The sequence below is a fragment of the Salmo salar genome, chromosome ssa12, assembly GCF_905237065.1.
Source record: "Salmo salar chromosome ssa12, Ssal_v3.1, whole genome shotgun sequence".
NCBI classification, from domain to species: Eukaryota; Metazoa; Chordata; class Actinopteri; order Salmoniformes; family Salmonidae; genus Salmo; species Salmo salar.
Window position 1 is genome coordinate 84435892 of NC_059453.1, and position 16845 is coordinate 84452736.

Below are 16845 nucleotides of genomic sequence, written 5' to 3' on the forward strand. Positions count from 1 at the left end.
CAGTTATAGTTACTTCAAGACGAATATGGGTCATTAAGCCAAAGTAATTCCATTACTCTCCGTCAACATCATTAAAACATGTATCCAGTTCTGATCCTAATGAGAGGCACTGAGGCTAGCTACTGTAGACTAGTTAGCTAACTAGCTATTACATTGTACTACGGTATATTTTAGGTATAGCAAACACAGCTAGCTAGCTAGCTAGCTAAATTTGGCTAGCTTGACTTGTAGAGGTACTAGCAAGCCTCGTTATGGCCGAGTCGATGAAATTGTACTTTACTGAAAAACACTGCCTTGTGTAAAAAGATAGGTTATATTGACAGCTACCGACAGCAAAACAACTTACTTTTTTGTCATTTGCCCTCCTGAGTCCTGTTCCAGCTGGTCTAGGCTGCCACCGCTGCTTGCTGGTCTCACAACTCCTCTTCAGTTTATTCCGGCACAAATAAATAGGGCTGTGTGTTCCTATGTAAAAGAACATAAAAAAATGTTTCATCATCCAGCTCTTCTTGGAAAGAGGAATCATCAGAAGCAGCCATTGTTGCTAATTATTTAGCAATCTCGGATCGACAGTGCATGGTAACATAGCTCCAATGAAACTGTAAACTGGTACCACCCCCATTTTGAAAAGCCTGCCTTCGAGGTTGGGAGCAAGGAAGTAGGGCTCCCGTCAGGCTGTAGTCTTTACAAAGCCAGGGAAAATGAGTCAACCTAGATATGCTGCAACATCATTGGGAGAAGTCTAATGGCTCTATTGAAGAAGGACAACCATATCTACTCCCTGATAGCGTGATCGTGCAATCGGCGAAACACAAAGGCCACAATAATTGCTACAAAACATGACTCCATTTTTGTTTTCGATCAGGCTGTAGGCTCAATCAACCAATGATGTCATTGGTTGAACTCTCCCAGCGCGAAAATAAAAAAAGACAGCTACAGTGCATAATTATGTCTGAAACACCCTCTCAATCAGAATTATGTAGGGAGACTGGAAAAACACCCCAAAGTGTCAAGCGGTGAAGTTTACCTTTAATAGATCTGTCTTTTCTTGTCTTTCATAAGAATCTTTTAACACTGACATTTATTTTTGTCATATTATTAAGAGACAAATTACATCTACATTTGAGTCATTTAGCAGGCGCTGTTATCCAGAGAGCAAATGACAGCGTGTCTGAACTGAAAGGCTGCGTGGCTCAGAGCCAGCTGCTGCTGTCTCGTCAAAACACAAGCACAAACTAGATGGTAACTTTACATGAAGTAAAGATGTGGGGCTTGCTTTAGATCTTTAAACGTTTTTTTGTGGTAGTGTAAGAAGTTGACAGTTTTACTTTACTAAATAAAGCAAAGCAGTTACATATAGTCAAAGTTAAATTTACTATAATAATTGGTCTGATTACTTTGATAGACTACTATATAAACCTTATTACTTTGGTTTGTGGTACAATCAAATCACAAAATGTTTAAACTACAGTTGTTGCGTGTGAAAACTGAAAGAATAAAGACAGGACAAAGTGATGTTCTGTCAGAAGATGGGAATAAAAGGCAGGATCATGTGGACAACACTTTTAGGAAAGCAAAGCAATGCAGAATAATAGATGCACAATTTTATTTTGTAAAACCTTCAGTGTAAATTAAGTTTGATTTTAGTTGAATGATGATGTAATGATTAGAATATTTTTGGCTATTATTTGGAGAGAGAAATATGATGGTGCATCTAGTTGTCAGGAGGTCTATGTGTAGCTGGTGTATAGGAGTCAGGCGCAGGACTGCAGATTAGAGTAAATAAACGTATTTTACTCAACATATAATAAATGTAATACAAAAACAGAGCCCACAATAACGGACCTACCTGCATAGAAATAATCACTCACAAACAAACATGGGGGAACCCAGGGTTAAATAATGAACAGGTAATTGGGGGATTGAAAACAGGTGTGTAAGACAAAGACAAAACAAATGGAAAATGAAAAGTGGATCGGCGATGGCTAGAAGGCCGGTGACGTCGACCTCCGAACACCGCCCGAACAAGGACAGGGACCGACTTCAGCGGAAGTCGTGACACTAGTGATGAAAGCTCTTTCGAGGTATTTTTTTGGTAGTTGAAGAACTATATAGAATAGGTTCGTATGTAGACCTACTGATAGGTCTATCTAATTTAAAAAACTCTTTAGGCTAACAGTGATTGCTGAAAAGTACATTTCCTGAAGAAAATGTGATGTGCTTGCTAGCTTGTTTTAAAGTATGTATGGTTTTGAAATAAGTTATAGTAGTGGTAGTGTCTACAGTATTAATTAATGGTGAATAGTTATAGTTGAACATGTAGGTCGATGAAAATATTGTTTGATTGATTGATTGGTTCATATGATAGGATAACTTGAACATGTGAAAGTTGGTTTGTTGTCTCTAGCTTGAACAGTTCAAGAGTTGCAGTTATTGTTGATGGGTATTATACTGTATGCTAATGTATGCACATTTAAGTATTTATTTTACAGTGCCTTCAGAAAGTATTCACAATTTAATTTATAATATGTAGAATCTATGAGAATAGAAAGGTTCAGAACTTTTGTGAAACATCACAGCACAGTTGAAAAATGTATGGTAAATATAAATAAAAACTGGATGGTGTTCAGAGAAAGATGGGAGGGGTTGAGTGGAGCTGAAGGATGGGACTAAAAACCATCAAAAGATAACTATTGTAAAAGATACTGTGCCCGTGAACTTTATATAGTATGTATAAGCTGGAAGTAGAAGCCTACGTTTTGTTGTCCATTAGTTTACTAATAAATGAAAAATATAAAAATATATTTTATGTATATATTTAAAAAATAATATATATATGGGGGATTGGAAATGAGGCAATTACATTGATAGAAGTCACAATCTATCTGTGAAATTAAAGCTGATCTACCCCTTAATTAAAAAAATAATAATAATAAAGTATTCACACTTCTTGTCTTTTTCCACATTTTGTTGTGTCACAGCCTGAATTTAAAATAGATTAAATAGAGATTTTGTGTAGCTGGTCTACACACAATACCTCATTATGGCAAAGTGGAATTATGTTTACTACTAATTAACTAACAAGATGTTATACCAGATGTCATACCCTCTAACTTTTTGTTGAAGTTGTTGCATTTACTGTGAATGGAATGTTGGAAGTGATAATGTCACAATAGCACCTTTAGAATGTTGAGGGAATTCCATGCAAGTGGATGAAGATGGACAAAAAAAACAGACTAAAAGCTTAATAATTGAAAAAGTATAAAAGATATCAAAAAGTTGTATACAAGCACACTCTTCTGAAAGTTTGAATGACGTTTATTGCTTAAATAGTATAAGATGAATAGCGTTCCAATAATAATAATAAGTATGATGAAGATTTAAAGGGGAGAGTCTTGCTTCGCAAGCCCCAATACAAATATGAGCGAAGAAAGGGCTTCATGTTTGTAGAGTTACTATTTCCTTAACATTTGTACATGGAAGCACAGCCGCGAGCTGCCCAGTGACACGAGCCTACCAGACGAGCTAAATTACTTCTATGCTCGCTTCAAGGCAAGTAACACTGAAACATGCATGAGAGCATCAGCTGTTCCGGACGATTGTGTGATCACGCCGTAGTCAATGTGAATAAGACCTATAAAGAGGTCAACATTCACAAGGCCGCAGGGCCAGACGGATTACCAGGACGTGTACTCCGAGCATGCGCTGACCAACTGGCAAGTGTCTTCACTGACATTTTCAACTTGTCCCAGACCACCATAGTCCCTGTGCCCAAGAACACTAAGGCAACCTGCCTAAATGACTACCGACCCATAGCACTCACGTCTGTAGCCATGAAGTGCTTTGAAAGGCTGGTCATGGCTCACATCAACACCATTATACCAGAAACCCTAGACCCACTCCAATTTGCATACCGCCCCAACAGATTCACAGATGATGCAATCTCTATTGCACTCAACACTGCCCTTTCCCATCTGGACAAAAGGAACACCTATGTGAGAATGCTATTCATTGACTACAGCTCAGCGTTCAACACCATAGTGCTCTCAAAGCTCATCAATAAGCTAAGGACCCTGGGACTAAACACCTCCCTCTGCAACTGGATCCTGGACTTCCTGACGGGCCGCCCCCAGGTGGTAATGGTAGGTAACAACACATTCGCCATGCTGATCCTCAACACGGGGGCTCCTCAGGGGTGCGTGCTTATTCCCCTTCTGTACTCCCTGTTCACTCATGACTGCATGGCCAGGCACGACTCCAACACCATCATCAAGTTTGCCGATGACACAACAGTGGTAGGCCTGATCACCGACAACGATGAGACAGCCTATAGGGAGGAGGTCAGAGACCTGGCTGTGTGGTGCCAGGACAACAACCTCTCCCTCAACGTGATCAACACAAAGGAGATGATTGAGGACTGAAGGAAAAGGAGGACAGAGCATGCCCTCATTCTCATCGACAGGGCTGTAGTGGAGCAGATTGAGAGCTTCAAGTTCCTTGGTGTCCACATTACCAACAAACTATCATGCTATCATCCAAACACTAAGACAGTCGTGAAGAGGGCACGACAAAGCCTATTCCCCTTTAGAAGACTGAAAAGTTTTGACACGGGTCCTCAGATCCTCAATAGGTTCTACAGCTGCACCATCGAGAGCATCCTGACTGGTTACATCACTGCCTGGTATGGCCACAGTGTCAAGGACTCCAGCCACCCTAGTCAAGGGCTACCTAAAACCCTCTTTTACGCTGCTGCTACTCTCTGTTTATTATCTATGCATAGTCACTTTAACTCCTACATGTACATATTACCTCAATTACCTCGACTAACCGTTGTGCCCCAGCAAATTGACTCTGTACCAGTATCATCTGTATATAACCTTGCTATTGCTACTTTACTGCTGCTGTTTATTTGTTTGTTACTTTTATTTTCTATTTTTTACTTATCTATTTTTTACTTAACACAGATTTTTCTTAACTTATTAAAGCATTGTTGGTTAAGGGCTTGCAAGTAAGCATTTCACTGTAAGGTCTACACCTGTTGTATTCGGCACATGACAAATAAAATTTGATTTGATTTGACTTACTTTTTATTATTACTCATTAATGATCTTTTTTATGTATGTGAGTGTAATTATTTCTCTTTTAGATGGGGGTGGTTGATGCCTGGGTGGGTAGGGCCTCCACTCTAAGTTGCTAACTCTTGCTGATTGAACAGCAGCTTGTCAACATCTTGATCCAGTCATTTGTAGCATTGGTGGGAGATCTACAGTGGGGTATTCCAGAAGTTTGATCTCTTCATTCCAGACTTGGCTTCATCCACTGAGAGTGCCTCCTGCTTATTGTGCACTTCTGTCAGACCTGATTTTTAAAAATGTATTACATGGCCTTATAAGCTGTGCTACTGATCCAAGCCCAGCTTTCAGAACACACGCTCACACTCCATCCAACCAGAACCCTACTGCGATGATTGACGTCTGGAAGGGATGTTGATGAATAAAACTGACGCTAGGAGATGAAAAAGAAGTGTGTCTATGGAGGGAAGGAGGGGAGTGGGTGACGGACAGAAAGACGGAAAGACACGTACAGTACATCACATGAGGTTAAACAAGGGAAGGGAATGTACTTTTTTACAGCTGTGTGTCTTTGTTCCTTCAGAATGATGCATTGGGCAGGCCGCATTGAGAAGGAGCTGGAGAAGACTATACAGTTGGTCACTGGAACCCAGCAGATAAGAGGGGTAAGTACTGGGATCTGTACTTAATTTGAGGTTTAATATCATATCTGATCCCATGCATCTACTGCAGAGGTAGCCTGCAGAGTTCTGTCATACTATCCAGGTCTGTGCCCAAACAATTCGAGCTTTTACTTTTAAAAATGCACCTTTCCAGAAACAAGTCTCTCACCGTTGTCACTTGTGATAGACCCACCGCAGCCACTAGCTGTGCCTTGGACACCATATGTGAATATATTGCCCCCGATCTATCTTCAGAGTTCGTACTGTTAGGTGACCTAAACTGGGATATGCTTAACACCCCGGCCGTCCTACAATCTAAGCTAGACGCCCTCAATCTCACACAAATTATCAAGGAACCTACCAGTTACAACCATAAATCCGTAACCATGGGCACCCTCATAGATATCATCCTGACCAACTTGCCCTCTAAAATACACCTCTGCTGTCTTCAACCAGGATCTCAGCGATCACTGCCTCATTGCCTGTGTCCGTAATGGTTCTGCGGTCAAACGACCACCCCTCATCACTGTCAAACGCTCCCTGAAACACTTCAGCGAGCAGGCCTTTCTAATCGACCTGGCCCGGGTATCCTGGAAGGATATTGACCTCATCCCGTCAGTAGAGGATGCCTGGTTGCTCTTTAAAAGTGCTTTCCTCACCATCTTAAAAAAGCATGCTCCCTTCAAAAAATGTAGAGCTAAGAACAGATATAGCCCTTGGTTCTCCCCAGACTTGACTGCCCTTGACCAGCACAAAAACATCCTGTGGCTTTTTCTTTTTCTTTTCTTTTTCTTTTCTGCATTAGCATCGAATAGCCCCCGCGATATGCAACTTTTCAGGAAAGTCAGGAACCAATATACACAGTCAGTTAGGAAAGCTAAGGTTAGCTTTTTTCAAACAGAAATTTGCATCCTGTAGCACTAATTCCAAAACATTTTGGGACACAGTAAAGTCCATGGAGAATAAGAGCACATCTTCCCAGCTGCCCACTGCACTGAGTCTAGCAAACACTGTCACCACCGATAAATCTACGATAATCGATCATTTCAATAAGCATTTTTCTACGGCTGGCCATGCTTTCCACCTGGCTACCCCTACCCCGGCCAACAGCTCTGCACTCCCTGCAGCAACTTGCCCAAGCGCAACTTGCCCAATTCTGAAAGAGCTGCAAAATCTGGATCCCTACAAATCAGCTGGGCTAGACAATCTGGACCCTCTCTTTCTAAAATTATCTGCCGAAATTGTTGCAACCCCTATAACTAGCCTGTTCAACCTTTCTTTCGTATCGTCTGAGATTACCAAATGTTGGAAAGCTGCCGCGGTCATCCATCTCTTCAAAGGGTGAGACACTCTAGACCCAAACTGTTACAGACCAATATTCATCCCGCCCTGCCTTTCTAAGGTCTTCGAAAGCCAAGTTAACAAACAGATTACCGACCATTTCGAATCCCACCGTACTTTCTCCGCTATGCAATCTGGTTTCAGAGCTGGTCATGGGTGCACCTCAGCCACGCTCAAGGTCCTAAACGATATCATAACCGCCATCGATAAGAGACATTACTGTGCAGCCGTATTCATCGACCTGGCCAAGGCTTTCGACTCTGTCAATCACCACATTCTTATCGGCAGACTCAACAGCCTTGGTTTCTCAAATGATTGCCACGCCTTCTAATAGAGTTCAGTGTGTCAAACCGGAGGGCCTGTTGTCCGGACCTCTGGCAGTCTATGGGGGTGCCACAGGGTTCAATTCTCAGGCTGACTCTCTTCTCTGTATACATGAATGATGTAGCTCTTGCTGCTGGTGATTCTCTGATCCACCTCTATGCAGACGACACCATTCTGTATCCCTCTGGCCCTTCTTTGGACACTATGTTAACTAGCCTCCAGACGAGCTTCAATGCCATACAACTCTCCTTCCGTGTCCTCCAACTGCTCTTAAATGCAAGTAAAACTAAATGCATGCTGTTCAACCGATCGCTGCCCGCACCTGCCCACCCGTCCAGCATCACTACTCTGGATGGTTCTGGCTTAGAATATGTGGACAAACTACAAATACCTAGGTGTCTGGTTAGACTGTAAGCTCTCTTTCCAGACTCACATTAAGCATCTCCAATCCAAAATTAAATCTAGAATCGGCTTCCTATTTCACAACAAAGCATCCTTCACCCATGCTGCCAAACATACCCCCGTAAAACGGACCATCCTACCGATCCTCGACTTTGGCGATGTCATTTAGCCTCCAACACTCTACTCAATAAATTGGATGCAGTCTATCACAGTGCCATCCTTTTTGTCACCAAAGCCCCATATACTACCCACCACTGCGACCTGTATGCTCTCGTTGGCTGCCCCTCACTTCATACTTGCCGCCAAACCCACTGGCTCCAGGTCATCTGCTAGATAAAGCCCCGCCTTATCTCAGCTCACTGGTCACCATAGCAACACACACCCGTAGCACACGCTCCAGCAGGTATATCTCACTGGTCACCCCCAAAGCCAATTCTTCTTTTGGCCACCTTTCCTTCCAGTTCTCTGCTGCCAATGACTGGAACGAATTGCAAAAATCACTGAAGCTGGAGACTCATATCTTCCTCACTAGCTTTAAGCAACAGCTGTCAGAGCAACTCACAGATCACTGCACCTGTACATAGCCCATCTGTAAATAGCCCATCCAACTACCTCATCCCCATACTGTATTTATTTATTTATCTTGCTCCTTTGTACCCTAGTATCGCTACTTGCACATTCATTTTCTGCATATCTACCATTCCAGTGTTTAATTGCTATATTGTAATTACTTCGCCACCATGGCCTATTTATTGCCTTACCTCCCTTATCCTACCTCATTTTCACACACTGTGTATAGACTTTTTCTACTCTATTATTGACTGTATGTTTGTTTATTCCATGTGTAACTCTGTGTTGTTGTATGTGTCAAACTGCTTTGCTTTATCAAGGCAGGTTGCAGTTGTAAATGAGAATTTGTTCTCAACTAGCCTACCTGGTTAAATAAAGGTGAAATAAAAGTAGATAATATACAAAAGTGAAATAAACAATGAAAATGAAGAGTAAACATTACACTCACAGAAGTTCCAAAAGAATAAAGACATTTCAAATGTCATATTATGTCTATATACAGTATTGTAACGATGTGCAAATGGTTAAAGTACAAAAGGAAAAATAAATAAACAAATATGGGTGATGGCTTTGTTATGGAAGGTTTGGGAATCGCTTCCTTTTAGGTGGTTGTAGATTTTAGCGGCTATTTTCTGGATTTTGATAATTAGAGAGTATCGGCCTAATTCTGCTCTGCATGCATGATTTGGTGTTTTACGTTGTACACTGAGGATATTTTTGCAGAATTCTGCATGCAGAGTCTCAATTTGGTGTTTGTCCCATTTTGTGAATTCTTGGTTGGTGGCTGGACCCCAGACCTCACATCCATAATGGGCAAAGGGTTCTATAACTGATTCAAGTATTTTTAGCCAAATCCTAATTGGAATGTCAAATTTTATGTTCCTTTTGATGGTATAGAAGGCCCTTCTTGCCTTGTCTCTCAGATCGTTCACAGCTTTGTGAAATTTACCTGTGGCGCTGATGTTTAGGCCAAGGTATGTATAGTTTTTTGTGTGCTCTAGGGAAACGGTGTCTAGATGGAATTTCTATTTGTGTTCCTGGCGACTGGACCTTTTTTGGAACACCATTATTTTGGTGTTACTGAGATTTACTGTCAGGGCCCAGGTCTGGCAGAATCTGTGCAGAAGATCTAGGTGCAGCTGTACACACTCCTTGGTTGGTGACAGAAGCACCAGATCATCAGCAAATAGAAGACATTTGACTTCAGGTTCTAGTAGGGTGAGGCCGGGTGCTGCAGACGTTCTAGTGCCCTTGCCAATTTGTTGATATATGTATATATACACCACTTTCTATCAATTTGTATAGCAGACCCTCATGCCAAATTGAGTCAAAGGCTTTTTTGAAATCAACAAAGCATGAGAAGACTTTGCCTTTGTTTTGGTTTGTTTGTTGTTCAATGAGGGTGTGCAGAGTGAATACGTGGTCTGTCGTACGATAATTTTGTAAAAAGCTCATTTGACATTTGCTTTGTACATTGTTTTCACTGAGAAAATGTACGAGTCTGCTATTTATGATAATGCAGAGGGTTTTCCCAGGGTTGCTGTTGACGCATATCCCACGGTAGTTATTGGGGTCAGATTTGTCTCCATATTTGTGGATTGGGTGATCAGTCCTTGGTTCCAAATATTGGGGAAGATGCCAGAGCTAAGGATGATGTTAAAGAGTTTAAGTATAGTCAATTGTAATTTGTTGCCTGTATATTTGATCATTTCATTAAGGATACCATCAACACCACAGGCCTTTTTGGGTTGGATGGTTTTTATTTTGTCCTGTAGTTCATTCAAGGTCATTGGATAATCCAGTGGGTTCTGGTCGTCTTTAATAGCTGATTCTAAGATTTGTATTTGATCATGTATATGTTTTTGCTGTTTGTTCTTTGTTATAGAGCCAAAAAGATGGGAGTTTACCCATACATCTCCATTTTGGATAGATACACTGTAATTATTCATGTTGTTGTTTGTTTAGTGTTTTCCAATTTTCCCAGAAGTGGTTAGAGTCTATGGATTCTTCAATAACATCGAGCTGATTTCTGACGTACTGTTCCTTCTTTTTCCGTAGTGTATTTCTGTATTGTTTTAGTGATTCACCATAGTGAAGGCGTAGACTCAAGTTTTCTGGGTCTCTAATGTTTTTGGTTGGACAGGTTTCTCAATTTCTTTCTTAGGTTTTTGCATTCTTCATCAAACCATTTGTCATTGTTGTTAACTTTTTCAGATTTCTGTTTGAAATTGAGATTAGATTTGATGTGGAAGCTGAGAGGTCAAATATACTATTTAGATTTTCTACTGCCAACTTTACACCTTCACTATTACAGTGGAACGTTTTGTCCAGGATGTTGTCTAAAAGGGATTGAATTTGTTGTTGCCTAAAGGTTTTTTTGGTAGGTTTCCACACTACATTCCTTCCATCTATAGCATTTCTTAGTATTACTCAGTTCCTTTGACTTTGATGCCTCATGACTGATTATTACTCTGTTCAAGTAGACTGTGATTTTGCTGTGATCTGATAGGGGTGTCAGTGGGCTGACTGTGAACGCTCTGAGAGACTCTGGGTTGAGGTCAGTGATAAAGTAGTCTATGGTACTACTGCCAAGAGATGAGCTATAGGTGTACCTACCATAGGAGTCCCCTTGAAGCCTCTCTCGCTCTCTTTCTCTCTCTCTCTCTCTCTCTCTCTCTCTCTCTCTCTCTCTCTCTCTCTCTCTCTCTCTCTCTCTCTCTCTCTCTCTCTCTGTCACTCTCTTGCTCTCTCTCTCTCTCTGTCTCTGTCACTCTCTTGCTCTCTCTCTCTATCTTTCTCTCTAACAGCAGCCTCTCAGAACAGAACAGATCACAGCAATGAGGATAATAATGAGGAAGAAACAAACAGAAAATAGCATCCTCATTAGATGCTCTCTCTCTCTCTATTGTCTTTCTCTCCATTCTCTCTTCTTATTTTTATTTTCTATTCTCTCTCTCTCTCTCTCTCTCTCTCTCTCTCTCTTTCTCTATTCTATCTTGTTATTTTGTATTTTGTATTCTCTCTGTCTGTCGCTCTCTTGCTCTCTCTCTCTATTTCTCGCACAGCAGCCTCTCAGAACAGAACAGATCAGATCACAGCAATGAGGATAATAATGAGGAAGAGAGAAACAGAAAAGATCATCCTCATTAGATGCTCTCTCTCTATTCTCTCTCACTCTATTCTGTCTTTTTATTTTTATTTTCTATTCGCTCTCTCTCCCCCCTCTCTCTCTCTCTCTCTCTCTCTCTCTCTATTCTCTCACACTCTATTCTCTCTTTTTATTTTTATTTTATTTTCTCTCTCTCTCTCTTTCTCTATTCTCTCTTTTTTTATTTTTCTATTCGCTCTCTCTCTCTCTCTCTCTCTCTCTCTCTCTCTCTATTCTCTCTTTTTATTTTCTATTCTATTCTCTCTCTCTCTCTCTCTCTCTCTCTCTCTCTCTCTCTCTCTCTCTTTCTCTCTCTATTATCTTTTTTTCTTTTTCTGTTCTCAATTCTCTCTCTCTCTCTTTCTCTCTCTCTGAAGCTAGGTCTACTGTTGTATTGCTTCTGGTCCAAATGGAATCAACACCAGCCGTGTGTCTACAGTATCTACACTATGTACTGAACTCTAGAAACGACACACATCTGGCCTCCTGTTTCTGATTCTGTAGAGACGCCACACATCTGGCCTCCTGTTTCTGTTTCTGTAGTCTAGAGACGACACACATCTGGCCTCCTGTTTCTGTAGTCTAAAGACGACACACATCTGGCCTCCTGTTTCTGTAGAAACGACACACATCTGGCCTCCTGTTTCTGTAGTCTAGAGACGACACACATCTGGCCTCCTGTTTCTGTACTCTAGAGACGACACACATCTGGCCTCCTATTTCTGTTTCTGTACTCTAGAGACGACATACATCTGGCCTCCTGTTTCTGTTTATGTACTCTAGAGACGACACACATCTGGCCTCTTGTTTCTGTTTCTGTACTCTAGAGACGACACACATCTGGCCTCCTGTTTCTGTTTCTGTACTCTAGAGACGACACACATCTGGCCTCTTGTTTCTGTTTCTGTAGTCTAGAGACGACACACATCTGGCCTCTTGTTTCTGTTTCTGTACTCTAGAGACGACACACATCTGGCCTCCTGTTTCTGTACTCTAGAGACGACACACATCTGGCCTCCTGTTTCTGTTTCTGTAGTCTAGAGACGACACACATCTGGCCTCCTGTTTCTGATTCTGTACTCTAGAGACGACACACATCTGGCCTCCTGTTTCTGTTTCTGTAGTCTAGAGACGACACACATCTGGCATCTTGTTTCTGTTTCTGTACTCTAGAGACGACACACATCTGGCCTCCTGTTTCTGTTTCTGTACTCTAGAGACGACACACATCTGGCCTCCTGTTTCTGTTTCTGTAGTCTAGAGACGACACACATCTGGCCTCCTGTTTCTGTAGTCTAGAGACGACACACATCTGGCCTCCTGTTTCTGTTTCTGTATTCTAGAGACGACACACATCTGGCCTCCTGTTTCTGTTTCTGTAGTCTAGAGACGACACACATCTGGCCTCCTGTTTCTGTTTCTGTACTCTAGAGACGACACACATCTGGCCTCCTGTTTCTGTACTCTAGAGACGACACACATCTGGCCTCCTGTTTCTGTAGTCTAGAGACGACACACATCTGGCCTCTTGTTTCTGTTTCTGTATTCTAGAGACGACACACATCTGGCCTCTTGTTTCTGTTTCTGTACTCTAGAGACGACACACATCTGGCCTCTTGTTTCTGTTTCTGTACTCTAGAGACGACACACATCTGGCCTCCTGTTTCTGTTTCTGTACTCTAGAGACGACACACATCTGGCCTCTTGTTTCTGTTTCTGTATTCTAGAGATGACACACATCTGGCCTCTTGTTTCTGTTTCTGTAGTCTAGAGACGACACACATCTGGCCTCCTGTTTCTGTAGTCCAGAGACGACACACATCTGGCCTCTTGTTTCTGTTTCTGTATTCTAGAGACGACACACATCTGGCCTCTTGTTTCTGTTTCTGTACTCTAGAGACGACACACATCTGGCCTCCTGTTTCTGTTTCTGTACTCTAGAGACGACACACATCTGGCCTCTTGTTTCTGTTTCTGTACTCTAGAGACGACACACATCTGGCCTCCTGTTTCTGTACTCTAGAGACGACACACATCTGGCCTCCTGTTTCTGTTTCTGTACTCTAGAGACGACACACATCTGGCCTCTTGTTTCTGTTTCTGTATTCTAGAGACGACACACATCTGGCCTCCTGTTTCTGTACTCTAGAGACGACACACATCTGGCCTCTTGTTTCTGTTTATGAACTCTAGAGACGACACACATCTGGCCTCTTGTTTCTGTTTATGAACTCTAGAGACGACACACATCTGGCCTCTTGTTTCTGTTTATGAACTCTAGAGACGACACACATCTGGCCTCTTGTTTCTGTTTCTGTACTCTAGAGACGACACACATCTGGCCTCTTGTTTCTGTTTATGAACTCTAGAGACGACACACATCTGGCCTCTTGTTTCTGTTTATGAACTCTAGAGACGACACACATCTGGCCTCTTGTTTCTGTTTCTGTACTCTAGAGACGACACACATCTGGCCTCTTGTTTCTGTTTCTGTAGTCTAGAGACGACACACATCTGGCCTCCTGTTTCTGTTTCTGTACTCTAGAGACGACACACATCTGGCCTCTTGTTTCTGTTTCTGTACTCTAGAGACGACACACATCTGGCCTCTTGTTTCTGTTTCTGTATTCTAGAGACGACACACATCTGGCCTCCTGTTTCTGTACTCTAGAGACGACACACATCTGGCCTCTTGTTTCTGTTTCTGAACTCTAGAGACGACACACATCTGGCCTCTTGTTTCTGTTTATGAACTCTAGAGACGACACACATCTGGCCTCCTGTTTCTGTACTCTAGAGACGACACACATCTGGCCTCTTGTTTCTGTTTATGAACTCTAGAGACGACACACATCTGGCCTCTTGTTTCTGTTTATGTACTCTAGAGACGACACACATCTGGCCTCTTGTTTCTGTTTCTGTACTCTAGAGACGACACACATCTGGCCTCTTGTTTCTGTTTCTGTACTCTAGAGACGACACACATCTGGCCTCCTGTTTATGTTTCTGTACTCTAGAGACGACACACATCTGGCCTCTTGTTTCTGTTTCTGTATTCTAGAGACGACACACATCTGGCCTCCTGTTTCTGTAGTCTAGAGACGACACACATCTGGCCTCTTGTTTCTGTTTCTGTATTCTAGAGACGACACACATCTGGCCTCTTGTTTCTGTTTCTGTACTCTAGAGACGACACACATCTGGCATCTTGTTTCTGTTTCTGTACTCTAGAGACGACACACATCTGGCCTCTTGTTTCTGTTTCTGTAGTCTAGAGACGACACACATCTGGCCTCTTGTTTCTGTTTCTGTATTCTAGAGACGACACACATCTGGCCTCTTGCTGTTTCTGTAGTCTAGAGACGACACACATCTGGCCTCCTGTTTATGAACTCTAGAGACGACACACATCTGGCCTCCTGTTTCTGTACTCTAGAGACGACACACATCTGGCCTCTTGTTCTGTTTCTGTAGTCTAGAGACGACACACATCTGGCCTCCTGTTTATGAACTCTAGAGACGACACACATCTGGCCTCCTGTTTGTATCTGTAGTCTAGAGACGACACACATCTGGCCTCTCTGTTTCTGTATTCTAGAGACGACACACATCTGGCCTCTTGTTTCTGTTTCTGAACTCTAGAGACGACACACATCTGGCCTCTTGTTTCTGTTTATGAACTCTAGAGACGACACACATCTGGCCTCTTGTTTCTGTTTCTGTACTCTAGAGACGACACACATCTGGCCTCCTGTTTCTGTAGTCTAGAGACGACACACATCTGGCCTCCTGTTGTTTCTGTACTCTAGAGACGACACACATCTGGCCTCTTGTTTCTGTTTCTGTACTCTAGAGACGACACACATCTGGCCTCTTGTTTCTGTTTCTGTATTCTAGAGACGACACACATCTGGCCTCGCTGTTTCTGTACTCTAGAGACGACACACATCTGGCCTCTTGTTTCTGTTTATGAACTCTAGAGACGACACACATCTGGCCTCTTGTTTCTGTTTATGAACTCTAGAGACGACACACATCTGGCCTCTTGTTTCTGTTTCTGTACTCTAGAGACGACACACATCTGGCCTCCTGTTTATGAACTCTAGAGACGACACACATCTGGCCTCTTGTTTATGAACTCTAGAGACGACACACATCTGGCCTCTTGTTTCTGTTTCTGTAGTCTAGAGACGACACACATCTGGCCTCCTGTTTATGAACTCTAGAGACGACACACATCTGGCCTCCTGTTTCTGTATCTGTAGTCTAGAGACGACACACATCTGGCCTCTTGTATCTGTATTCTAGAGACGACACACATATGGCCTCTTGTTTCTGTTTCTGTTCCTCTGTCAGTGCTAGTGGTGGTGGCTAAATGGTTTAGGTGTTTGGGTGGGCGGAGCGATGATGGTTGTTGTTGGTTGGCATGGGGATGTGTTGGTTGCTTTGACGTTGTAGCTTGATACAAAGATAATTTGCATTGTCTTACAGAGAAATACAATTTGGTCTGTTGCTATTTACTCAATGAAATACAGGCTTTGATGTTCCTAGTTTGTGTCAATATTCATTGAATAGGAATAGTGTGAACTTGCTTAAGCAAATACAGCATGTGTATTAGTTTGTGTTTGCGCTGTCAGAAGGAATGAGATTGAGTGTATGCTGTGGGAATGGTAACTATTAGTCTAGACTAGTTAGTCTCATCTGTTTCAGTGAATACTGGCGGCAGGTACCCTAACAGTTAATAGTGTTGGGCCAATAACCAAAAGGTTGCAAGTTCAAATCCCTCGAGCCGACTAGGTGAAAAGTCTGTCGATGTGCTCTTGAACAAGGTACTTAGTGTGTATGTGTTAGTCTAAGGACTGTGTGCATGCGCAATAGTTGGTGTGAAAAACATTTATCACGGCCCCAAACAGGAGTCGTCACAGGGTGTGCTAAATGGCCCAGCATGCCTTGAAAAGCCATTTTCTAAATGGATGCCTCTCTCTATACGTGTGTCTGATAGAAATCTTCCCAGGGCTATGCCGGCTGGTAACAAGATTGCCTCCCTCCACGCCCCCTTCCTCTTCATGAACAGTTTATTCTCAGAGTTTAAAAAAATCACAGTAAAGAGTCTGCAAATATTTTTTGGTTTGTCTTACGCTGAGAGAGTGACGGGAGGAAGTTGAATTTAATGTGATCTATTCTGTGCCTCTTGGTTGAGATTTTCAAGCAGAGAGATTGTGGGTATTTAGTGAAGGAGAGAAAGGGCAGAGAGGATGTGCTTGGTGAGAGAGAGAAGTAGGGTCGATATTGAAGGTTTAAAAATCAGGGGTAGACTGATGAATGA

At 42.3% G+C, this 16845-nt stretch overlaps 1 protein-coding gene across 4 annotated transcripts in view; it reads left to right on the top strand.

Annotated features, from left to right (window-relative positions):
• Positions 1-16845, top strand: part of LOC106566000 (voltage-dependent calcium channel subunit alpha-2/delta-2) — a 329019-nt gene that overhangs the window by 12049 nt on the left and 300125 nt on the right. For all 4 annotated transcript variants that reach the window (XM_045691870.1, XM_045691873.1, XM_045691872.1 and 1 more), the window contains exon 2: positions 5656-5737. In XM_045691870.1, coding sequence (XP_045547826.1) covers positions 5656-5737 — 82 coding nt within the window. The remainder of the gene's footprint in view (positions 1-5655; positions 5738-16845) is intronic.